The sequence below is a fragment of the Homalodisca vitripennis genome, chromosome 2 (genome assembly GCF_021130785.1).
Source record: "Homalodisca vitripennis isolate AUS2020 chromosome 2, UT_GWSS_2.1, whole genome shotgun sequence".
NCBI classification, from domain to species: Eukaryota; Metazoa; Arthropoda; class Insecta; order Hemiptera; family Cicadellidae; genus Homalodisca; species Homalodisca vitripennis.
In genome coordinates, this window is record NC_060208.1 from 67,857,844 (window position 1) to 67,885,760 (window position 27,917).

The 27,917-nt window shown below is 33.7% G+C and overlaps 1 protein-coding gene across 3 annotated transcripts in view; it reads left to right on the forward strand.

The window, feature by feature from the left end:
- Window positions 1-1,994: 1,994 nt before the first annotated feature.
- Window positions 1,995-27,917, forward strand: part of LOC124354090 (uncharacterized Golgi apparatus membrane protein-like protein CG5021) — a 49,975-nt gene continuing 24,052 nt past the window's right edge. For 2 of the 3 annotated variants that reach the window (XM_046804293.1, XM_046804294.1), the window contains exons 1-3: window positions 1,995-2,304; window positions 23,997-24,058; window positions 24,684-24,838. In XM_046804293.1, the coding sequence (XP_046660249.1) occupies window positions 2,284-2,304; window positions 23,997-24,058; window positions 24,684-24,838 (238 nt within the window). In that variant the 5' untranslated portion in view covers window positions 1,995-2,283. Of the gene's footprint in view, window positions 2,305-13,406; window positions 13,499-23,996; window positions 24,059-24,683; window positions 24,839-27,917 lie in introns of all 3 variants that reach the window. The other variant, XM_046804295.1, reaches the window with a different exon arrangement.

The window sequence follows — 27,917 nt, forward strand, 5'->3', positions numbered from 1 at the left end:
AACAAATGTATTCCAAAGACTGCAACTAAAAAAGTTCATGGTCAAAGGCCTTCAAGTATTGACAAAATTAGGGTTATCAAGGTAGAAAAGGAAGCAGAGGATCAAACTAAAGAAAGCATAGTGAAGAGGCAAGACGAAGATAAACACGATGAGAACTACTCATCAGGAGAGTTTTGAGTCATGGTAAGTGTAGTAGTACTTTTAATGTCTGATTTTCATAATCTATTTTTTTAAGACGGGTACAATTATTTGCTGAACCAGCAATCCAAAATACCTGAATTTTTTCTGGTTATCTGTTACTATGGTACCAACAAAGTGTACTAGAATTTTTAATATATACCTAAAATTCATCTTGTAATAAAAAAATCAAATGGCAAAAATAATTTTTATTTTTGATATAAACATTTTTTACATACTATAGTATAGTGTCATATACTCAACAATGTATTTTGAAAATATCAGGACAATAGTTTAAGTAGTTTTAAAGCTACCGGTATCTAACTATCTCGTTAATTCCCCATTTAAAAAGCATTGAGCTGTAAAAGTCCATCTCCCCCATTAAGTTTAGCTACACCACTGGCCAAAGGCCAAGGGAATTATTTAGCAGGAGACAAGTAAGCAGGATAGCCCATTACAAACAATCTAGCAACTTGGAAACCGAATCTCCTCACATTTTGACTTTTGCAGCAAATCCCACATCTTAAAAGAAGGAAATTACCCATATTTATGTGGAGATTAACTGTTTTTAAAATCACACACACACACGCGCGCGCGCACACACACATGAAATCCTGTATTAATATATAGTAAATTTTCTAAATTTGTAACGATAAGATCTACGAAGTTTAGTAGACGAATTACTTAATTTAAGTTGCCATTGTTAGGAGTTACAACAAGTGTACACTGACGACTTTTATCATGAACACAAGTGGTGTAAACGATTTAAAGATGGCCACGAAGACACGAGTGACACACGCTTAGGCACACAATTGTCATAAGAAACTGATGCTAACATTGAAAAAAAATCTGTAATCTTGTTCGACAACATTACCGATAATTATTCAGAATTACTACATTAGCGTCCTGAGTACCCTACGTGAGCGTGTACAAAGAAAACGGAACGATTTGTGGGAAAAAAGTCATGAATCCTCCAAGAGGGCAATTTTCCAGCTTACAGTTTCAACAGTGAAGGTGCGCGCGCGTGTGTGTGATCGGTACGGATTGGTTATTTATTACCAAAATTAAAGATAATCTGTATATTAAAGATAATATATGATATATTATTGTTCAAACATTTGATCTATATCTGTGTTTAGGAAAGGTTACATGTTTAATTTTGTTGTTTTGATACCATATGTTTTTGTTGTATGCAATGTTTTTATAATCTTCATTCTTATATTTGTTTATATTTTATTTTATACATGCTTTTGATAATGTTACTGAAAAGTAACAAAATATTAAGCATTTCGAGTTGAAGAAACGTGTTTTGTTTTCTTTTATACCTATATGTGTATATATATATATATATATATATATATATATATATATATATATATATATATATATATATATATAGGTATATATATATATATACATATATATAGAATTTATATAATTATATATGTATATAAATTCAAAGAAATAACTATTATGGAGGGGGGGGGTCATAAAATTAGAAGGGGTTGTTAGATGATTTGAGGAGAGAGTCAAAGTAGCGTCTTCCACGGCTCGCCCTAGAGCTAAAGTACGTAGTATTAACACTCTCAGCCCTACGTGACTATCGTGGGTCAAGATAATTAACATTGCTATCCTCCTATGTCAGTTGGATTGTAAAATAATCTACAATTTTAATTGCACTTGCTGCAAATTAATATAGACTACTGGGGCTCTTGGTTTTGTTTTTATTTTATACTCTATGGTTTTCTCTATAAACACAAAGCCAACAAAATTTGAGCTGCAACAGAAATTGTCAGCTGTTACTTATCAACTGTCAACGTTCGTTGGTCCATGGTTGTGACTCGTGTGATGTGTGTCTAAAATACCTTGATGATATAAAACTTAATCTTTTTATTGTTGTTTTAGTTCATTTAATTAATCAATTTATTATCAATATCTGCTAGGGACAGCATTAGTCGTAGCATTTGCATTTGTCTTAAGTTTGTTAGCTGGAATAAAATTGAGTAACGTCAATATTTAGACGAAATAAACATTTTATTTTTCAATAGCAGAACTAATAGGCCTGTCTCGTAAATTATTTATTGCTGTACTTCAATGTGTTGAAGAATGGATTCTGACTCTCTTATTGTAAGTTGAATAACTAATTCATGGTTAGTAGTTAGAATAATCAAATCACAGGATTATAAACGTCATTTCCAATTATTTGGATTAGGCCTATAGTAGAATGCAACATTGGGGTAGACTTTAATAAGGGCCTCGTTATTCGGTTGCTATTACCGAATAGTTCAATTGTTTTATCCGAAGGATAAATTAGCCTAAATTACAATTTATTTAACTTATCATATGATTTCAACTTAATAGTTATAGTAATTTTAATATAAACAATAAACAACAAGAAGTAACTAATATTTTGAAACTTTGGAAATGGCGATGAATATGAGGGAAATATATAAGATATTTCTCAAAATTGACGAGAATTGTTTAAGTTTCATCAACTTGTGGGTTTGGGTCCTGGTAAGACATTGGGAGAATTCTTTCGTCCATTTCACAAAAGCTGTTACTTATTGATATCAAGCTGGGCAAGTTATAAATATTGTAAGGTTTGTTTGATATCTAAATCTAGGTTATAGTTGGTTATTGCTGTTTTGAAGTGTTATTGTAAAATTTGTGTTTTTAAAATTGTAATGTATGAGATTCTTCTTGTTACAGTAATTTAATATAATTCTTATCGTCTACTGTTTTTACATACATCGAAGTTGGATAATATATCGAATTGTTCGGTATTTATTTACAATACCGTGACCATGAAAAATGGACTTTTTTTCATGGGTTGGGCATTTATAGCCAAGTATTATTATCACAGGTGCATATAACCTGGGGGGGAAAGTATATCATTGTATTATATTGATGCCTTTCGGCCATTATTGCATTAAGAATGGAAAATAACCGACAAAATTTTGGATCAGGGGCATCACGTGATCTGGGATTCGACTTTTGCAAGCTCGAGTTAATTTTTTTTCTAAAAGAGCAAGCAGTGCGCAGCACTGCGCAGCGGGCAGGCATCGTTGACAGGATTAACGTCATCATTTCAGTAAAATTGCCAGAGGTACTGTCAAAAACAGAGTTTTCAGAGGATTTCAAAAAATCGTAACTCCTTTGATTTTCGTTGCCGACGAATTTTTTCTTCACTATTGTTTTCAGGAAAAATTGTAGTTTTCAGGAAAAAAAAAATTAACATACCTTTCCATGGTCACGATTTTGTAAATTGATACCAATTGTTCAATAATAGCATTCCAATAACGTGTGTAGGCCGCTTATTAAAGTCTCCCCATACTCGCTATTATCGAACAATTTCATATAGGATCCAGCTTCAATATGTAAAAATATTAAATGTTCATGCATAAATGTTCATGCATAAATATCTTTGGTAAATCTTAAGATCAGCGACTACCGCTCCAATCGCCGTAATGTTTTGCATACTAACAGAGGTTAACGTAATTTCACCGAAAAAAATAGTCCCGATTATCGCTAACATATAAAAACCAATTTTTCAGCAGTATAATGTTGGCAAAACAAAACACATAAATAACAAGATTTTCTACTATCAAACTAAAAACAGTGGCCGACCATGGTCGTTTTGACGAGTTGACAGTAGTCACATGACAAACAGGAAAGTTTCCGATTGGCCAAGCGGGTCACGTGACCTATAGGACGGCTTCGATTGACCGCCAGACGTAAACAAACAAACCCACATGGACAAGGGATACTTAGTGAAGTTGTTGACATGGCGTGCGATGGTTCTTGTCATACGCTAAAAAGACCCTAGCTTGCCTATTCAAAACTCAGATCACGCGATGCTTGCCCGCTGCGCAGCGCTTTGCGCTGCTTGCTCTTTTAGAAAAAAAATTAACTCGAGCTTGCAAAGTCCAAGCCCAGATCACGCCATGACTGCTTACACACACAAAACTCAGACAGAACTAAGGCAGGTTTCATTACAGGCAAAAGATAAGCGGCGCGCGTTTATCACTGATAAGATAAGACGAGCTTATACTAGAAGTAGTACCTGGACTACTGCCCTACGAACTAATAAGACAAAAAAAAACGAATAAATGCACTGTCAGTCAGGTTTTTTTTAATTTTATTTTTTTCCAAAATTTTTTTGGGCGGGGAGTAAACGGCTATGGCGATAATCGGGACTATTTTTTTCGGTGAAATTACGTTAACCTGTGTTAGAATGCAAAAAATTACGGCGTTTGGAGCGGTAGTCGCTGATCTTAAGATTTACCATAGTTTTAAACAAAAAGTCTTGTTTTAAAATTTAAAAACAATGATTTTTAAAATAAAAAAGTTGACCAAAAAATATCATCATAGTCTATAATATAAAATAATATATTTCCCATTATTATTACTTTCTGTATTTAGTATTTTAATTACTGTTACTACAGCTACAAATACGAGGGTCGTCCATAAAGTAACCGCCGTTTGGGCGTGGTGCGATAAGTAGTGGGGGTAGCGCCGCCACTCTCACATCGGTGTGCGCAGCCGTTCAGTACGCTTCTAGCTGTGCAAGGGAGAGCATCGTGCGATCGCGCGTTCTCTTGTTACAACGTAAAAACATGAGCGCTATGATAGAAAATCCCGCCAAGTGTGAAGTACGTGGTGTGTAATAAGATTTCTGTGGTCGAAAAGTTACACAGCAGCTGAAATTCATCGTTAATTGAGTGCGGTGTATGGCCCAAACATTATGAGGGAAGGTGTAGTCCGTCAATGGGTTCGTTTTTTTTTAAATGGAAGAACGAACGTTCACGATGAAGACCGGAGTGGTAGGCCATCTCTCGTCAGTGATGACTTGGTGAACAAAGTGGATGAGAAAATTCGCAAGAACCGTCGCTTCACAATCTCGGAACTTCCGATCATTTTCCTGAAACCTTTTACTGTGAAACCTTAAAATGGCTACGACGAGCGATTCAAAACAAGCGTCATGGTCTTCTGACATCTGGTGTTGTGTTTGTCCATGACAACGCCCGCCTTCATACAGCTCAAAGAACAACAGAACTTTTGGAAAAGTTCAAATGGGACGTTTTTGACCCCCCCCCCCCCCTACAGTCCGGACCTGGTTCCCAGTGATTTTTATCTTTTCCCGTACATGAAGCGGTGGCTTGCATCTCAGAGGTTTGAGAGTGATGAAGAGCTTCAAAACAGGTGACAGGTTGGCTGCGTTCTCAGGCGGCAGATATTTTTAAAGACGGAAGTTCAAAAACTGTTAAAAGATATGATAAGTGCTTGAATTTGTATGGTGAATATGTAGAAAAGTAGAGAAAAGCTGTAGTTTTAACATTTATATAATAAACTTTTTGTATCTCAACTGGTTTATTTTTTTATTTCAAAACGGAGGTTACTTTGTGGACGACCCTCGTATTTACAATTTAAATCCACTTATGTTTAAATATTTTTTTAGCTCGGAAGTCTAACCCACTTGTTCCAGGATTATCATAAAGATCTTCATCAGAGCTGAAAATAAACAAAAAAACTATACAATTCTGTGATAAACCAATTATTTATAAAAACATAAGAATTAAAGCTTTTATTGCTATTATGCTGATATTTGTTTTTTGAGAAAAAACAATGTCAACAAGTACATTGGCAATAAAATAAGGATCAATATATATGTCATTTTGGAATAAATCATCACTTTCACTGTCACTTTAAAATCAGAGTAACTCTTCTAGCACTTGATTGTCTTCAATACTGTTATGATTCATTGTATTTACTCACTAAACAATCGTTGTAAACTAAAGTAATAACAAGTAAAATAATAACAATGCAGACGACGAATTAGCAAAACAACAACAAACAGCTGCGACGACGAGTCCATAAAAAACCACTTTTTTCCGATATTCCAGATGTTTGCCAACAACATTTCGTAGATCATAATCCATAGATTAAGAAATAAAAACATAGAAATAGCGAATGACTATCAATCCCGTAGTCTTAATATGTTTGAATATATTTTTATTACTGTAAAAAACGGCACTGTCAAAAGACGTTGTCGGCAGTCTAAGTAATTCCATACGCGACGTCAAGTGACATCGGCAGTGAAAGTGTTAAATAAATCTTGTGAGAAATATCTCACATATTTTCCTTGTATTCATTGCCATTTTCAAAATCTCAAAATATTAATTACTTCTTGTTGTTTATTGTTTACATTAAAAATACTGTAACTAATAAGTTGAAATCATATACTAAGTTTAATAAATTGTAGTTTCAAATAATTCCTTTCGATACAAACAATTGAACCATTTAATAATAGCAATCGTATAACCAGTGTAGGCCGCTTATTAAAATCTACCTATTGTTTTTTATCAGAAGGAATAATTCAATATTTCAATTTATTTAACTTGCCATATAATTTCATCTTATTAGTTACATAAATTTTTAACGTAAACAATAAACAGCAAAAAGTAACTAATATTTTGAAACTTTGAAAATGACAATGATTATTAGGAATTTATGAGAGATATTCTCACGACAAGATTCAACAAGTGGGTTTGGCTTCTGGGAACCCACAGGGAGAATTCTTTCCTCTATTTCACAAAAATGGTTACTCACTGCTATCAAGCTGGTCAAGTTATAAATATTGGAAGGTTTCTCTGATATATAAATTTAGGCGATAGTTGTTTTTGTTGTTTTTCTATTTTATTGTTAAATTTATGTCATTAAAATTGTAATGTACAACATTTTGTTTTTACTGTGATGTATTATAACTCATATTGTGTGCGATTATTGTATGATATCGAAGTTGGATAATATAGAATTGTTCGATACAAACAAAGGAATAACAAGGATAAGCCGATTGTTAAAGTCTTCCCCAACGTTATTGTATTTATATGAGATATTGGAATATTGCAAACAAATAAATTACATTAAAAGGCGGTGACTGCAGAATATTAAGCGGCCACCATCACAGTCGATGAGGATTCCAAATGTCAATTAGAAATTCTTTACCTATCGAATACAAATTCATTCTAGTTATGGAAGTAACCTGGCAACAGAGATAGACACAGAAGGGGAGCTAGTAGTGAGGGACTCTGACTACACACTGGACACGCACTTCACACTGTGTACTGTTTCGGAACAAGATGTACTACGACAGGTGACTGCACTTAGGAAAGGGTCTGCCCCGGGACTGGATGGGGTATCGGCTAACCTTCTTACAAATAATATTCACATTATCTTAAAACCTTTGACACATTTAATTAACACCAGTATTTCAACAGGAATTTTCCCTGATAAATTTAAATTGGCAAAAATAATTCCCATATACAAATCTAACGACTTTACAGATAAAAGCAACTTCCGTCCAATCTCTTTGCTAAGCGTGTTCTCTAAAGTACTAGAACGAATAGTTAAAGGTCAGCTAGTATCTTACTTGGAAAACAATAACATTTTAAGTGAAAATCAGTATGGATTTAGGCGGGACAAATGTATAAATGATGCTTTATTTGACATAAATAAAGATTTAAATACCAATCTATCTAAAAACAATAGATGCATGCTCATATTCTTAGACCTGAAAAAGGCTTTCGACTCAATTGATCGCAGTATTTTATTGGACAAATTAGTAGCTATAGGCGTCCGCGGCACTGCTTTGGCTTGTTTTAGTAGTTATTTCAAAGAAAGGCGTCAAGTGGTTTCAATCTGTGGACATAATAGTGACGAACAAACTGTCGATTACGGGGTAATCCAGGGCAGTACCTTAGGACCAGTGTTATTTTTGATTTATATCAATAATATTTCCAGAATTAATTTATTTGGGAAGCTTTATTTGTTTGCCGACGACAGTTTGATTTTCATTTCAGGAAAAAACTGGTGAGATGTTAAATTAAATGCAATAAGTGACTTAAAGACGTTAAAAAAATGGTTTGACCAAAATATTCTTTCATTGAATATTTCCAAAACAAAATTTATGCCTATTTCTTTGCATTCTAGTACAGAATATAATTTGACAGATCTAATAATTCATCAGTGCGGTAGTTACTCCAATTCGACATGTGGGTGCAAAGAAATAGAGCTCGTAAAACGCTATAAATACCTAGGAGTTGTTTTTGACTCTTGCTTAAAATGGTCTGAGCACGTTGATTATGTCCTTAACAAAATTAGAAAGTATATTTATGCATTTAGGAAACTAAGTGAAATTTTAGACGGAAACGAGATAAAATTAGCGTATTATGCTTACGTTCAGTCACTTCTTTCCTTCGGTAACATTGCGTGGGGCGGTGCGTGTAAAACGCTTCTCGAACCTCTTTTCATTACGCAAAAGAGTATACTAAAGGCAGGGTTGAGGAAAAATGTGCGTTATCCAACTGAGTCTCTCTTTCAGGAATCCTCCCTACTTTCACTACAACAGTTATATATAAAAAATTTACTAATTCACATCTACAAAAATGCTAATACAGTATTACCAGAAATTGTGCACTCTTACCAAACAAGATATTCAGAACATGTTAGTATTAATTTAATTAGATTAGATAAATCCTTTTCAAAAACCAATTCTTACTATATTTCACATATTCTATTTAGAAACATATGTAACAAATTTCAGCATTTAAATTTATTTGAATCAGGTAGTATTACAAAATTTAAATATAATGTCACAGAACTATTGTTACAAATTGGAGTCCAAGGATCCGAGACTTTCATTCACTCAGACTGGGGACCAACCTGACCTTGACCCCTCCTCATCCCCCGGCGCTTGTCATATCGTATGTGGTCTTAATTCTTTTTGTCTAATACAATATTATCTCTTATCTCCTTCATCACACAACTACATTTCTACATTTTATGCCTTAAAACACACCGACACGTAACAGTAACACTTTTTTTTCGACATCTAGATAACATACACTTTTTAGTACAACTCTAGCCTACGCACAGGCTGCTTGCCCATGTAGGCTAATTTCCATTTAGAATATATATTAATATATGTAATAAATAGTTTACTTAAATTATATAAATAATATTACCCAAATACTATACTTAAAATTAAATTGTTTTATTTGATCGCCACTTAGTAAGTATAGTAAAAGGGTAATTTACTATTTATCAAATGTAAATAAATGTAATATCTATGTGTATATGTTTTTGGAAATAAAAAATGTTTCTACTTCTATATTTCTATAGTTATTTACAATTAATTATTACCTACTCTTTTTAATGTATTGAATAACGGTATTGTTCCAAATTAGTTCAAACCAAGTAAATCATTTGTGTGGTATTTTAATAATGGTCTTAAGAACAATAGTGGTGTACATGTGTTATTTTGTCACAAGCTGTAAGACATAGTAAAAAGTAACAAATACAAATAGCCTAGATAAAATTTTATTCATCATTACATTATTACTTTTTTATATATAAAAAGAGTTGAACTATAATATAACTTTAAATACCTACAACATATGTGATGAATTCCACATTATAGGGTTATCTGTATGTTAGAATAATAAATTGTAAACTAAAACCCTTTCAAAATTTTCTATCAGTTACCAAACAAGAAATTATACATTTAAACCAATTGAAAACAAAGTAAACTAAAAAGATGACAAACAAGATTTATACAAACAATGTGGAGTATACAAAATTAACTGTAGTGACTTTGAAAGCTATTATATTGGACAAACTGGCAGAAATTTTAATAAAAGGTTTAAAGAACATATACAAGCTTTGAAAACAAATAACATGTCTACAATAAAACCAAATTTCACTGAACATTTATTAGAAACTGGACATAACTACAAAAATATTGAAAAGAACATGGAAATTTTGGATATCGAAAGGAAAGGAGAAAAATTAAACACGAAAGAAGAATTACATATTTATCTAAATTATTATAACAAAGATCTTTACAATATATTAAATAGCAATGAAAAAAATAAAACAAATCCTATCTTTGAAAAAATATTAAACACAGAATACTAATCAAAATTACAACTGTGTCATAAAAGCCACATCTAACATCTCATAATTTAACATCTGTTTAAATAGTTGACAGGTCTATATTTATTTGATTCGTTTGTTATTTAGTTAGAGGTTAATGTTCACACTGAAGATGGTTTACACCGAAACATGTATAAACTGAAATAAAAGAATTTTAAAAGGGTTTTAGTTTACGACTTATTATTCTAACCTACAACATAATTCAGTTTGACATTTTAGTTTTGGTAGTTTAGATAATTATGATATCAATGATTTGATTCTGGTGGTGGTCGCTTATTATACTGTAGCAAAGCTGGCAATAACTGTCAACTATAATTTGAGAATGTTTTTGTATTTAATAGTTAGGTACTTACAATCACGGTTTGATGAGAGATGATTAGTAAACGTTCATGAATTTGTCATTCTTTTCAGCAGTGGCTGACCCTGTGGTCGAGCAATGAGATTAGATAGATACTATCTACAGTAACTTCCATGATACATTTTGTTATTACTTCATTTTGAAAAAAACTTGGGCACTTGAATTCCTTTTGGGCTTTAACTGATGGATCAAATTCTATCTTTTCCTAAAGACTTTCAAGTATGATTCCATGGATCGAATTCTGATGGTTTTGTTGTTCATCTAGGAGTCACTGAAGGCTCTTTATTCCTTTTATTCTTGCTTTTTACCAACAAAATAACAATATTTATCTTTAACGTTAATGTCCCAATTTCATTTAGTTTTTTTATTGGTCTTATACTCTACCTCTTTTCCCTACTGTAAGGTGACCATCCCGAAATGTTTAGAGTGCAATTCGGGACAGCTGTTTGTCCAGAATTTAGATAAGGAATTAGCATTCATCCCGAATGTGTTTGTTATTTCAGAATAATTGTGCAAACACTATTCTTTTTAAATCCAAATCTACAAAATATATTACAGAAGATCTTATAATGCAGCCTAGTGCAGTTAAGGATAAATATTGATTACCACTTTAGTTATTTACCCTTACACTCTCTGTACAAGATAGTGATCTTGTACAAACGTACAGCAAAGATGTGGAAGAGCAGGGAGCTGGCTCTGCTACCCAGCCTTGACACAAAGTTGGAGTTTTGTATGTTGTTGCCTAAAAATCAGCCTGTTTTAATTTTCACTGCTTTTTAGGGTTTTCAAAGTTTTTAATTAGTTTTGAGTTTTGTGATACCGAAGTTTTGTGTAAAACCAAAGACAATGATGTTGGCTGCAAAAAAGCGTAAATGTACTTTTAATACAGAAGTACAAAAAGAATCTCTTTTATAAAAAGAACTACCTCCGATTCAGATGTTCAATGTAATATTTGCTTCAAGTTTTAATAGACACATTTGCTTACCACATGGTTCAGCACAATCAATCTTTTAGATCACTATAATGTACATCCAAACTAATTTAAATGTCAATAGAGCCAAAGTTTTCTTGTGCCAAACCTAAGTCAGAAGCCATTATTACTGGAGTTTTGGCACCTCATGCTAGTTCAGAAGTTAAGTCTGACGTAGCAGTTATCGAATCATGTTTTGAAAATCCCTTTTAGAGACATGGCTGTGGTTCATTCACAGTTAAGCTTCAGCTTTTCATGATTCATTCAAGTTGATGGAAGGTCAGAAAGTTTGTGTTTTTTTATGATATTGAACAACTGAATTAGTGAAAAAAAGTTTGGAATTCAGACTTAGACAATTATCTTCTTATGTCAGTTAGAAGTATGATTATAAATCTTGCTAATGTACGCTAATCACACAAGAAGATGTGAAAAACTTCCACTCAATAACCAAGCTATTCTACCAAACTGCCCTCCAATATTTAGAAAACTGGTCTGCTAGTTTTGATGAGCTGCATGTGTGTATGGATCATATTGCACAAAACATCCATGTGGGAAAATATTGAAAAAACTTAAGAAATAATTTAAAAAATACTTTCTTTAGTTACAATAAATGAAAATGAACTCTATGGAATATGTGTATGTGAAGAAGTTTGTTCATGAATAAATGGAAAGAGATGAAAATGAATGATTTGTGGTCACCAGAAAAATCACAATTGACAGTTGACATTTTAAAATCTATTTTGTTACAAATGTCAACTTTAACATGGACTGCCAATACTTTTATAAATGTAAATTTTAAACAAAACCTTTTCCGATAAAATATTCTTCTAAAAAGTTCAATTCTTAATTTATGTAATTATTTGCTAAGTTTCATTCATACTACAACATATTAAGAATTTGAGTTGTATTTTCATTTGTATGTAAATAATGTACAAGTTCATTAAAATTCATTAATAATAATAAGGTGTGCTAGGTTTATATCTAGAATTCAATTGCTCCTATAATATTATTATTAATATTTTGGGTGTTAGTACTTCCTGAAGTAATGAAGAGGTTAGAAGGGGAGGGTAAATATTATGGAACGTCCCGAATTCTGTTCCAAAAAATATGGTCACTTTACCCTACTGGGCAATGATAGAAGTAGAACTCACAAAGATCCAGTGTCAAAAACAGACCTTTAAAATCTTAAAAGTGGAACATAGTCATAACTGACATTTAGTTGTATTATACTTGCCCTTTCTCCCTACTGCATAATCTCCCTATTGAGCAATTATAGAAGTAGAACTCGCAAAGACCCAAGTGTCAAAAACAGCCCTGAGACACAAGCATGCAACATGTGACAAAATAAGGTTTAAAACCTAAAAGTGGAACATAGTCATAGCTAACATTTAGTTGTTCTAGTGGTCTTATACTTGTACCTTTTCCCTAATGTGTGATCTTTCTGCTGGGCAATTAGAAGTATATAGCTACTTTTCATCATGAAATTGGTTTTATTTAGCATACTGTTGTTCAGTTCTTTATTTTTATATTGTCTTTGTATTGTCTGAATTGCATATCTATATAAGCAATATGGCCTATATCTTGTTTGTTTGTTTTTTCTGTTAGTAAATTTAATTCACTGAAAATAAAGGTAATGCTGGCCCTACTTGTAGATACATTTAATCATAACATACCTGTATTGTCACATAGAACTAGTATATCTTGATAATCATTTTAAAAGAACTTACTAAGCAATATAAATGTCTACATCAAAAATATATTTTGTAACAACTAAATGCATGTTTTGAATGACATTAGTGTTAAGTAGTGTCTTATGACGTCTAGTTTGTGTGTTTATAATTCTTTTTTGCCCTCTCCCTCAACCCCCATTAATACCTAACAGCTTTAAACCTGATACTATGATTTCAGCTTACTTTTAGGAGCTCCAAATTTTAGAATTGTCCCTGAGTGGTGCACTTCACACAATATCTAACTGAGACACAACACGGCAATACAAGATGGTGTGTATTACAGTAGATATGCCTTGGGTACAGTGGTGATGGGTAGGCTACTTTTTTAAGACAAAATATTCCATTTTCATTGTAAAAGTAAATTGTAATCTTTACAAACGGGTGAAGTAAATTTAAAAACACTTTGGAATATTTTAAACTGTTGTAAAGGATAGTTTCGGTAATATTATAGTTTTGAACAGTATATGTGTAGAAGAGTGTGGCAATTGTTAATTAATTATATAATGAATTAACTGGTTATGAACATTCATCAACATTTAAATTAAAAGTTTTGAGTTCTCAATGATGCTCTAGTCTTTCAACATTGCTTGTTGTGAAGGGTTGATCAATCTAAAATGTGAACAATTCTGCTTGTTTTTAGGAGCTTACAATTGAAATTTGATTTTGAATAACAGAAGACTATTTTTTGTGGCCGCATGGTGTAAGCTAGTTTTAGACTTTGGATCTGAATTAGATGTTAAATTAGATGTTCAAATTCTGTTTGTTACTGTAGCACTTTGTATCAGTACTTTTGACATTGCATGTTACTGATTCTCCTTTATTCTGTTTGAATAAGAATAAGATCCTTGCACAGGCCAGTGGCCCTTTAGAATAGGCAGAAGATCACTTCTCCTTTTCATAAGATAAGACTAAAGCAAGATTTAGAAAAAAACCTTTGTATCTGACAATCCAATGATCTAGATTCTATATTAAGGTTGGTTGATCATTTTGCTCATTCTGCCTACTATCTCAATTACGAAGGAACCTAATTGAAGTATAAGCCTACCATAAAACATGATGAAACAGATGATATGAAAGTTCACCTTTTAAATATTATTCTATTTTAGTGCTACACTGATATCTGTTATCTCCAAGTTGTATTGCTCTTATCAGATTTGGAATGTTGCTGTTTTAAGCTATTGTCTCTATAAAAAAATGGATCAAAATGTAAAATAATAGTAAATGTTCTATCTTTTTTATATTACAATTTTTCAAATTTACTTTACGCTGTATTTAATTGGAAACAAATTAAATGCAAATTTTGATCTTACTAGAGGTGGGTAAAATTTGACTTCAGAACAATTTCTGGAACTGTTGCTTCGGGATTGATTTAAAACATTTATTCTTAATAATTAATATTTCAGATCATAAAAATATAACTTAACTGCATATTTTAGATTCAAACAATTATTATGAGTTTCATAGATTCAAACAATTATTATGAGTTTCATCAAAATGTTATGGCTTGAAGTATAAATAAGGTTAAAAATTTTTGAAACTAAGGTAAAAAGAAAGGAGCTGTAGCATTTCTATTAGTATTATCTTTTATATTTTCTTCTGATTAGTAAATATGAATCAGTGTTTATTCAGTGTTAACAACAAGAAAATTAAAAATAGACTTGCCCTATTGTAATCAAGTTTCGATATAATGAAGTATATTTTCAGGGAATTTATGAATAAATTGTAAAAATATTTAATGAGAAGTGTTTTTTTTTATCTTAATATCACGATGACCCCATTTTTGTAACAAGTTTTAACTTGTTTTAGCATTTCTATAGCCAGGAGATTGATATCTTGAAAATCGTTTGAGATACATAACAGTGGTTAATTACAAAATGTGTAGTAAATGTTGTGAACATTCTAGAACACTTTTTGTTTTTTCTCTGTCATAAATAACTGAGTTGTGATTATTTTAAAGTTTGGACGGCCACAATATTGAAACAAAATTATGTACCAAGATGTATACACACACACTTTTAAACAGGTTCTTGTAAGTCAAATAAAGCATAAAATAAAAATCTTTGGTGCTTATCAATTGAGATGAGTTGCAAGCTGAGGCACAGTCTGAATAGATCTTTATTAAATAGAACAGCATAATGTAAGATTATGTAGGTATGAGACTGATACTGTGATTGATAAGTGGTATTATGCTCACCATATTATCATTAGGATGCTTATAATTTGTGTTAATATGTATCGCAAATGTCTGATGGTAAAGTAAACGTACTCACTCTGGTTCAGTAACTACTTTTGTATTTCAAAATCATAGTCTTTTTGTAAAAACAGCGTTGAAAAAATAAAAATGAACAAGTTTTTTTGAGATTTGTATAGTATGCAGCTAGTCAAATTTTATCTAAATCAAATCATCCCGTTGCCACCTGCTATGTATATTTCTAATTCATTGTTGTATACACAACCAAAAGTCAAACTTTTAATAGTAATTTTTCTTGAAAAATGTAACGGAATGTTGGTTTCTTCCATTTTATGTAATATCCAATTAGATTTGAATTATAAAAATATTACCAAAACTGTAAGTACTTTAAGACAATTTTAAGCTATATCACATTAAATGCAATATTATTTTATTATTGAAAAATTTCCAATAATGGAACAATATAAAAAAAGAAGACTGTTTTTTAGATTAAATATGTTCAAAAAGTTTAATCTTCATTGAGTAAGCATATAGTTATCAATATTATGGAAGTAACTTCATCCAGTATGTTTTTATAAACGTAATTTGTGTGAATATCAAGTTTTTGTATACTTGATATATCAACATTCCTTAGTCAAATTCTTATATTCACACATTACATTTTGTAATATCATTCAGTCAAAGAGTATAGAAATGACAAAAGACTAGTCTAATAAGTAATAAAACAATGATTTTTTGTCCCTTTTCATTACAATCATTGCTAACATTCTCTAGCCAATTTATTATATTCAAACAATTGTATCTCCTAACATAATACAGTCAGAGTACAGATATAACAGTCTTAATTTACTAGATAACTCAAGCAGTCAAGAAGACAAACTGGAAATGGCTGCAAAAATAGGGTCTGCGTTAGTAGAGGAAAATGAGCTCTTAAAAGAAGAAATATTCAATCTAAGGACAAAACTAAGTATTATGGAGGACAAATTTGAGGAACTTGAGAATGAAGATAAGAAAACACCTAGATATAAAGTAGAAAACCTGTTACAGCTGAACGCAGACATTCAAGCTCAACTGACTAAAGAGAAAAACCTTCACCTAGAAAGCGCAAAGCATCTACGAGGAACATGACCTCAAAAACTAAGTCATTTAATTGATGGTTATGTTAAGAAAATAACAGAGCTTGAAAAAACTATTTCTGCACTGAAAAATAAAATAAAAAATCAAGACACTAAAACCAAGACTTTTCAAAATTCCGCAACTCAAACCTCCCCCACTACTGAAGTAATTGACAGTCCCACTTTCCTGCTATTAGGAATGTCTGACATCAAAACAAAACTTGACGGTTGGAGACAGCTATTAACACCCTAACCTCAGGAGACAGTCAAACCTGCCAACAAAAACTGATAGAACACAGCTCATCCCTGACTTCAGGAGACAGCCAAACCTGCAAAGAAAAACTGACAGATACATTGACAGAATACAGCTCATCCCCGACCTCAGGAGACAGCCAAACCTGCAAGGAAAAAACTGACTAATACTTTGACAGGATGCAGCAGCAAACTGCAAAGGCATAAAAAGTCAGGGAATGCCAACCCCCCTGTACAAAGAATTAACCCTAACTACCACAAAAAAAAGAACATACACCCCAGGTAGTTAGAAGCAAAAAGGCAAATGTTTTTTAGTGTCTCCCTTAAAGTGGCAAAAGCTGCTGAAAAATCAAATGCCCAGAGGCTCGAAAAAACCAGCCAAGTTAAGTTCAAAAATGAGCTTGAGAAACTCTCCACCTCTAAATGCAAAGTTAAAGAGAAGTGAGGAAAGTTATGAGGACTTCTTTCTAAAAAAATATTGCTTTCTTCAAGAAGCATATGAGGACACACTACGGTTATGCTGGGGACTACAGATGATCCATCACAGATAAACCAAATATCTCTGCACACAACTATTTTTGACGACAGTTTGCCCGGACAGTATCGTGCTCCTGCAAATCACACTGCTTCCACAGACAACAGTCCAACAACTTGCACAGAGAACACTTTTTTTAGAGGAAGGAACACGACAGAGAGAATATAATGGAATGAAACAAAAAAACCCAGGATCAAATCTCAATAGCTCACCAAAATATAGATGGCCTAAAAAACAAAATAGAAAGACTGACACACTTCCTTCCTCCACAAGTTCAATCCACACATAATAATTCTAACAGAACATGGGCTAAATAGTGATCACTTGAAGAACACCAGGATACCTGAATACGAAATTCATCGGAGGCTTCTCCAGAACTCACCACAGGAAGGGAGGAGTTGCTGTATTTGTTAGCTTTAAACTAAAAAATACAATCAGCATAGTATCCATCTCTGACATATCATCTGAGCTATCGTGTGAAGCCCATTTTACTAAAGATAACATTTAGAAAATCCAACTTTTACTTAATGGGAATCTACAGATCACCACACAGCAGGCTAGAAAACTCACTGGATGCATTATCAGCTGAACTGGACAAAATACACTGTAATAAACAATCCAATAGTCATTATGGGTGATATTATGTGGACAATTTGAACGAACAATAATGACAACCAAACCTTGACAGATGCCTAGAAGGATACAACATAAAAAGACTAGAACTGCCTCCCACACGAATTACACATCATAGCCAGACATCTATTGATTGTATCTGTACAAATCTGAACGAGGGACCATCTATCATATGAAGTAATCAGCTCAGGACTATCTGACCACACAGCACAAATCTGCTACATCAAGACAGACTTACAAAATGACAATACAGCAAAATCCAAAAAAAAAGACTAATCAATCACAATTACAATAGAGGAAGTGAGGAAAATCCTAGCCTCCCAAGGACTGGTCACAAATTACTCAAAAAAACAGACACAGAAACAGCTTTTTCAGCCTTTAACAGCGTTATGAAATACGCGGATGGACATATCTTGCCCACATAAAACTTTTAAATTAAAAACCAATCACGCAAAAAGAGTATGGGATACTGAAAGTGAGGACACTACGAAAATCATATTTGGAAGCCTTGAACATAGAAATACTTACTGGAGATGTAAATGATAAAAGGGAAACAGCAACTAGGAAGAAGATGTATGATCTTAAGCTAAAAGAACTTAAGAAGAAGCAAAATGCGGAATTCATAGAGCAGGCTGACAATAAATCAAAAGCTGTCTGGAGGGTAATCAACTCTGAAAGAAAAACAAAAACACCACAAACCATAATTCCAGCAAGTTTCATTGTTGAAGGTGAATTACACGATTCTCCCAATAACATTGCCAATGCTTTAAATCAATTTTTCTCCAGAATAGCAGAGAAGACCACTTGACAAAAATAAAACACTGAATCAAAATCCTACACCAGCAAATGTTATTCAGGCTCACTTTGTTTACTAACTTGCAGCACCACAACACTACTGAAGAAGAAATAGGAACAATTATTGACTCTATGAAAGCTAAAACATCTGCTGGAGAGGACGACATTTCTTCAAAGCTAATTAAACATTGTAAAAGTGAACTTTTAACCCCACTGACAACTCTTATAAACAAATCTCTGGACGAAGGAATTTTCCCTAACAGTCTAAAAGTGGGCTAAAGTCTATCCCAAGTACAAAAGTGGCCAAATCAATGACGCTGTTAAACTATATCGACCAATATCTCTGATATCAAATTTTTCTAAGATCCTAGAGCGAGTAATATTGAACAGAACTTATAGCACATCTGCAGCAACACAACCTCCTGACCTCTAGACAACATGGATTTATCAAGAACAGATCAACAACAACTGCAGTATAGTACAACTAATTGAGTACATTATTGATAAACTAGACCAGGGATGTGTTGCAACACAGTGTCATGCTCGATTTCAGCAAGGCATTCGACTGCCTGGACCACAACCTGTTAATTGGAAAGCTCAAGGCACTTGGGATAATTGGAAAAGAAGCCAGCTGGTTCACAAGTTATCTCAGCGATAGGAAACAATTGGTTGAGCTCAGCTACAAGGATAACAACACCCTTCTCACAGTAAAATCTGAAACCCTCCCAATGAAAAGAGGAGTGCCACAAGGATCTGTCCTTGGCCCTGTACTTTATATAACTCCTCACCAATGATTTTCCAAGTTACCTTTCAGAGTTTTGTGAGACAGTGATGTTTTGCTGATGACACAGCACTACTTGTTGCCACCAAAAATCGACAAGAGCTTGAAATAAACTCCTATGTGGCATACAGCATGGCAAAACAGTACTGCCTTCAAATGATCTGGTCCTGAATGAAAGTAAAACCTATCAACTGATATACACATCACTTCCCAATGGACTACCAAGGCCTTCCAGAGAATTAACAACACTAAACTCAAAATAAATATCTAGGCATAGTCCTTGACACAACAATCTCTCATGGACACCTCATGTGACCCAACTTTGTAAAAAACTGAAACATGGGTCTCTATGCTATAACGAAGGCTAAAGCAGGTCAGTGATAACAGAACAGCCATCATAGCCTACTACTCTTTATTTGAAACCCACCCTAAGATAATGGTTTTAGTGGCCTGGGGTGGGACAAGCGCTTCAAACCTCCAAAGAGTATTGGTAATTCAGAAAAAGAGCCATAAGAACACTGAAAGGACTAAGACCGCAAGAGACATGTAGAGAAGCCTTCAAGGAGCTCAGGATCTTGACAGTTTACTGCACTCTATATTCTTGAAACAGTAATGCATGCAGTAAAAATAGGCCGAGCCAGATTAGGAGACCACCACACATACAACACAAGGCATAGGCACAACTTCGCACTTGACACTCATCATCTCTGTCTATTCGAGAAGAAACCATCTTATCGAGGAGCTGCCTTCTACAACTGTCTGCCAGAAGAAATGAAGAGAATCCCTGAGAAGAATCTGAAGAGAAGACTTCATGGAATGGCTGCTGGAACGAACAATATACACAGTCCAGGAGTTTTTGGATTGGAGAACTCAGCAATGAAGATGAATAATGACGAATTCTGTAACTCTTACTGTACATACTTTTTACCTAATTCGAACTTAACAATTGTAATTCAAATGACACAATCGCTGTACTCAATGTATATGTGAATAAAGATTTGATTTGATTTGATTTGATATAAAAAACAGTCTAGCAATAAAACTATAATTTTTGTTGGATTCTTTATCAAATTTCTTATATTCAAACATTACAATGGGTTTTTTATGGGCCACCATTTTCATCTTGAAAACAACAGATCAATCCTTTCCTTGTTTTTAGAGACTGGTAAATATGCATTTCTAACATTTACAGCTATCACTTTTCTAATGCTTTTTTATGGAGTACCTTGTATTTTTATTATTATTTTTTACAGAAAAAAATATTTTAAGACTAACGGAAATATGAGAGCTCCATAATTTAAATAAGCATTCATTTAAACATTCTAAACCATAAATCTAACATCGTAAATATTGACATTTTCTCAAGTTTTAAAATTTGAAAAAATATTTTTACATCACTTCACGCTTTTATTATTTTTAGTTTAAAATGTGTTTTTTGGACTTAAGTAGAAATTTAGAGTAGAGTTTCTCTCAGATATATACCACCTATTTATCATTGTTCTGTAGTGATTTTCATCATGTTTGCATAGATATTTGTTTCATTAAAGGTCTGTTAAACTTCATGATTGTACAAAAACCAGGGCACGCACAAGGAAGAGACGGTGAAGTCTGACTACCAAAAAAATAAATTTACTAGTAAGAATATAGATCTAAAGCAAACTACACAACACTGTTATGTTAATATTTACTTATTAAATTAGAAAAGTACTCCCTAATTATCTTGATATTTGGGAATTAGCCATCATATAAGTATTTCTGAGCATCAAGGTGAATCAGTCTATATGTGCTTTTTCATAAATGTAGACAATCTACATTTACATAATAAACACTTACGTTAATATAAAGGCCAGAACAATTAAATTTCTTGATTAGTATAATATATAAAAAAGTTAACTTGTTGGCCCCACATGGTATAAGCTCCAATTATAGCAATATTACTAACATCTGGACAGTTTTCCCAGTAATATTAATCACCATCAACGTGACATTAAAAATACTAGCCACCACATCTAAACCCCAAATATGATGTTATATTTGTTAACATCATAACAAATATAACATCAATAGATATATTCAATCAATATATTAATATATTCTTCAGTATCTTTTCTAAGTTATTTTTGTAACTGTGGGCTCAGGAGTAAAGATGGTCTTGCATGCATTTTTTTTTGTTTGGATTTAGAGGTACTCTGCTGTGTTGTATAGAGACAAGTTTTAATTTTTAGTATTTAACGTTTTTTTTTTTTTTAATTATATTACAAAACAATTTTCTAAAATATGCAAAATCCATAATCACACTTTTGTTTACTCACCCTTTTACTACCTATAATCAATGCAAATTATGATGCTAGATGCTCGATTTTTCAAAAGCAATTGATAGCGCTTTGTTTAGTAAGCATATTAGTTGTCGGCTGAATTTTCTTTAATAACTTTTCTGTTGTGTATAGTTTGAATGCAAATTTTCTACTAATCCATTACCTAACAGTCTTATGTTTTTGAGTAATCATACATTTTGTTAATGTGTATTATTTTTACTTGTTTATTTGAACCCCTGTGTAAATAATTTATTAATATTTTTACAATATTTAAAATTAATTCAATATGGAACAAATTACAAATTAGTTAATTTGTTTTGTTAGAATATTACTCTTAATTTCTCTCGGTTAATTATCAAGTATTTTTATACAACTAACCAGTAAAAATTAAAAATAACTTCAGCAGATCTTCTAGTGACTAAATGTATGCCATACTTGAAATTACGTGGAAGCGTGAAGTTGTTTGCAAGGCTGTGCAAACAATTATTTGTCACCTGTTACCAAACTGCTGGTATCAGAGGTGCTCAGATAACAAGTGTCAGTCTGCTGTAGTCCCCAGGTCTACACACCCAATATTTACCTTCTCGGGTTGTTGATGAAAACTTCAACTTTTACTTTTTGTTGTATAATAAAAAAGAAACATCTGATAGTTGTACAATTTCAAGAACATAAAAACTGAAAACGCATTTAATGTAATATAATTTTAAATTGATTTGATTAAATTTTCACTGCTGTAGCTCAGTAGCTAATGACAGAACAAACAACATCCGTATATGAATTGTTATTTTAAAAATGATTTAATTTTGGTTTTGTACATAAACACAATTTAAACCTAAGTGACATAATGTTTAATCTCAGACCTTTAGATGTTCCTAGTTGTGCAGAAACAGACAATTACAATGTCTAGTATCCAAAACCTAAGTGACATAATGTTTCATCTCAGACCTTTAGATGTTCCTAGTTGTGCAGAAACAGACAGTTACAATGTCTAGTATCCAAAACCTAAGTGACATAATGTTTCATCTCAGACCTTTAGATGTTCCTAGTTGTGCAGAAACAGACAGTTACAATGTCTAGTATCCAAAACCTAAGTGACATAATGTTTCATCTCAGACCTTTAGATGTTTCTAGTTGTGCAGAAACAGACAATTACAATGTCTAGTATCCAAAGTAAGAAATACCATAATTTGACACTTTTCAAACTATGCACCTTAACATTCAAGTACTTTTAACCATCACACAACAAGCATGTAAATGTTTTTTCATCACTCTGTATGGTAATGGGCAACTTTCCAATACAGTTGATCTGCGGAAGTCATCGTTTTCCTCGTAGCTGCCAGCTGATTTTTCTTCTCCCAAACATTATTTTCTCTATGTGTACATATATAAATTGTACACATTGTACACTTCTCTATTTACCTATATAAATTATTGAAATTCCTGATACTTATGCAAATATAAGAAATTTAAATGCTTGAATATGCCAGGCAAATATGGATTGTGATTTTTGAGCCAATGAAGGTAAGGGCCGATGTAGATGTGGACAATTTTGGCAACTAGTTATTATCACTCCACTGGCCCCTGTGATTTAGTATTGTCTGGATAGTACAGTGGGGGTCAACACAGCAGTCCACATCTGCATGGGTGTGAAGTATAAAGGCCTTTTTCCTCCTTACTACTCTACTCCTTGATCACAGTATGATCCATATTAAAAATAAATAGCTAAATTGAAAAGTATTAATTTTGATTGTTGATTTTTTATGAAATGACAATTATCAACAAATTTTTGTTTTAATGACAATAATAATTTTCATTGTCTTTTGATTTGTAAAATAAAACTTAGGCTTCTAATATAATTATGGATTAGGTTAGAAACTAAATTTAAAATTGGTATTAAAAATAAAAATGTCTTTCTACATTTTGAAATTAACAACTTCAAAACTGTCAATTGAAAAAATTTGCCAAACACTACTTGTATTGAGTGGTGCGTTGGTGGAGAAGTGGGAGACAAACTTCAATTGAAGAAAGTAATCTCAATAAGAATAAAAAGTTCATTTTAGCATAACATCTTCCTTCACAATGTTGCCTGTTGACGTGGTTATGTTCTGTCTCAACAATACTTGTAAGTTATATAGGATGTTGTGATTGTAGGCACCTCTGCTGGAAGATGATACCTTAGGGTTTGGAGAAGAAGAGGAAGTAGGAAAACTAACGTAAGTACTCAAGTTTCTATTTGTTGGCTAATAAAAACATCTGGAAATATATAACAATTTTTGAGTATTTGAGGCCAACATATATGTGAGTTTTACTGTGGACCAAGTAATTTTTTTAATAGATGTCAAAGCTGGTATATTGTTTTAAAAAAAGATTATATTTATTTTAGAAATAATACAATATCATTAGTAAGATGAAGAAAACATTACAGTTGATTTAAATAATGAAAAACTACTCTTTTTTTATAAAATATAAACAAGAAAGAGATTTTACATGTTTCTGATTTATTATTTATTGAATGCTCAACTATTGTTATTCTAAATACATTGATAACTTCTTTGCTAATTTTGTGCCCAAGTCATTCCATGAATTAAAAATGTCCTGTTACCTTCATATTCTAATGAACTGATTTGCATAAACACAATGTCCATCCTTTAATAATAACAATGACCATGTCACAAACAAAATGATGCAATTGGGGTGAGAACGATGTCATAAGAATATTACAAATATATTGTGACAATGATTCACAGTGAGATACAAATATGATGAAGTTCTCTCTGAAATATAGTAGTAAATATGTCAAACTGTTAACTATTTTATATTTGAATTTTGATGTTCTAGGCATCCTTATGTGACATTTTTCCACTTGGCATTCCGAGGAGCTGCTCTTCTCCTATATATTTTCTGCAACAGTGGAGGAGTAAGTTTCATCACCACCTTCGTGGTTGTCACACTTTTGTTATCCATGGACTTTTGGACTGTCAAGAATATCACAGGTCCGTAATAAACTAAAACCTACTAAATGTAAATGGTAATTCTAATTGTATGATGGTAATATCTTCTTGATTTGGTGGTATATTTCTGTAAACCAAATTTTAATACCATATGAATCAATCAATCAGTCTTATTCTATCTTTTTATCCAGTTATGTTATACATTGTAGAATTCATAAGTATGATGGTTAGGTGGGACAAAGTTGTTGAGTATGGGCTCAACCTGGTGAGTCCTAGAAGTTTTTAGTCTTATGCGACCGATGTCATAAATAACATCATAATCTTGCAGTTCACTCCATACCTAACATTGCTTACACAATTAACTTCTTGAAATATTTCAGCCTTGCTGGGGAGATCCATCTTCAGTTAACCCAAAATTAAACTAGTTTGCTTACAAAACACTACTAATTTATTTTAATATTATATCTAAACCCATGTTCTTTGCTGTGTCACAAATAAAGCTTATTGCATCAAGCATTTCAATAGGTTTGAGATTACTACCCTTTACCGCTGGATCAAGTAGATTAGCTGTAAGGTGAATAAACAACACACCAAATTCAGATCAGTTTGCCTTTTCATCAGCAGATTGCAGTAGGGAGGTTGGTAACTTCTCAATAAGAACTGTTTCTAAGTTATTGGATTTTCTGACCACCCTATGAACTAGAGGGTCAATGGATTCAAAAGCTGTAATCAAATGAACAGGGGTTCATCAAATCAATCACTTTGTCAAAGAAAACATCATCATCGAGAACTCTCTTTTTTTGTATCAGGCTTGAGGTATGGTTACCCGTTTTCATTGACAGCCAATGTTTGTAAGATAACTTTGTTTGACTGCAAACTCTGAAAGTAGGAAAGATGGATGCCCCACCTAGTCGTTTCTGGCAACCTCAGTGAAATCCTATTTTTGAATGCCTTTTTTCAGCTGACATAAGCAATGCTAATAAAACATGACTGGATTTACTGTTTTGACAACCTCAACTGCATTTGCTATGACAGTTTTAATTGTGTGACAGCTTAATATATCTGAAGACAGTTGGTGTAGTAGGTTTGCTAAGCCTCCAACAGCCTTTATCAGGAGGCGACAGATGGAGGGCATTGGTCCTTTTCTATTTAAAGGCTCACCCGTTGAGCTGAAGCCTGAGGTCAAGTACCTGGGCGTGATCCTAGATAGGGTTCTAAACTGGGGACCTCATCTAGAAAGGGTCATTGCCAGGGGTAAGTGGTCTCTAATGCAATGCAGACGTGTGATAGGTGGGCCCTGGGGACTGAAGCCGAGGCTCTTGTACTGGCTTTATGTTTCCGTGGTCAGACCTGCACTAATGTACGGAGCTGTCGTATGGTGGCCAAAAATGGAAGCCAAAACGGTGGTAGCACGTTTGGCAGGTATCCAAAGGATGGCCTGCCTCGCTATCACAGGGGCCTTTCCTAGTGCGCCAGGCGCGGCTCTGGACTGTTGTCTTAATCTCGCCCCCCTGGACATTGTCATTCGAGCTATGGCCAGGAAGAGTGCCTACTGTCTGCAGCAGACGGGATTCTGGTCGGGCTGCAGCGGTGGGCACTGCAGAATTAGCACTCTGATACAGGAGGATGTTTTGCATATGATCTCTGATCAGATGCCACAAAAGTTTTCCTTTGACAAACCCTTTAGGATTATTTTGCCCTCAAGGGATGATTGGTCAGAGGGGAAGCAACCTCTTCCACCAGCGGAGCTCGAATGGTACACAGACGGCTCTAAAACAAAAAGCGGCACAGGTGCTGGAATTCTGGGAGTGAGACCATGTAGGGAGCTGGTGGTTCCTATGGGTCCGTATCCGACAGTCTTTCAAGCGGAGGTCGCAGCCATTATGGAATGTGCTCGTGAGAATCTTCGTCTGCGATATAGGGGCAAGACGATTAACATTTTCACGGACAGTCAGGCAGCGCTGATGGCGCTGGATTCTTGCGCAATCAAATCCAAACTGGTTTGGGATTGCTATCAGACCGTTTCCTCCCTTGCCAGAATCAACAATGTAACCGTTTGTTGGGTTCCTGGTCATAAGGGGATTTCTGGGAACGAAAGAGCTGATGCCCTGGCCAACCAGGGCTCAGCAACAATTATGACGGGCCCTCAACCATTCTGCGGTGTTCCAAGGTGTGAATCCTCTAGGGTTGTCTCGAAATGGATTCGCGCGGAGCATGGGAGAAGGTGGAGGTTGCATCCGGGTTTGAGAGTGAGTAGAATGGTATTACAGTCACCTTCCTCCAAGGTGGCCTCGGACCTTCTCTCATTAAACAGATCAATGTCTTCCAAGGTCATTGGTCTCATTACGGGGCATGGTCACCTGAAGAAGCATCTACACAGAGTTGGTATCCTTCAGGAGGATCCGCTCTGTGGAAGGTGTAATGAGCAGGAGGAGACTGCTGAGCACCTGCTCTTTGATTGCCCAGCAATAGCAAGAGAGCGGTATGCCATCTTTGGTAGCTTGAACAGGGGTGGCGAGTTTTCCCAGGAGGACTTGATAGGTTGTTTTCGGCGGTTTGTTGAACTGCTGAAGTTGTAGACTGGTAGTCCTCATGGTGTTTTCGGGGTGCGCAAAAGGCCCTTGAGGCTTAAGTGCATGGCAGTAGGCCGCCCCAAGGAAGAAAAAAAAAAAAAAAAAAAAGCCTCCAACAGGTACAATATGAAGAAACTTGTCCTTTACCAAACGCATTACAGCTTTAATATTAGCTGCATTATCACCAATCGCCACCAGAAACATTTCTGCTCCATACTTCTCTATTATCTTCATCACAAGCTGAGCTAAGTAATCAGCATTATAACTGTAACTTTTTCATCACAAACTCAACAAAAATTGGTTCAGGCTTTGAAATTATGAAGTCTAAAATCGATTAATGTTTGAGGTTACTCCAGCCATCAACCTGCAGATGGGGATTTTTTTGCCTCCTCTAGTTGCTTTGCTATGTTACCTTGCAGTTCTGCATATTGTGCATCTAAATAAGTAGACAATAGCCTATATCTTGTACTTTTTTCAAGCACTTTTACAGTACTTTTTTAATTCCTGAGGGCACTTAAAACACTATTTTACATGTCTTTCCATCTTGT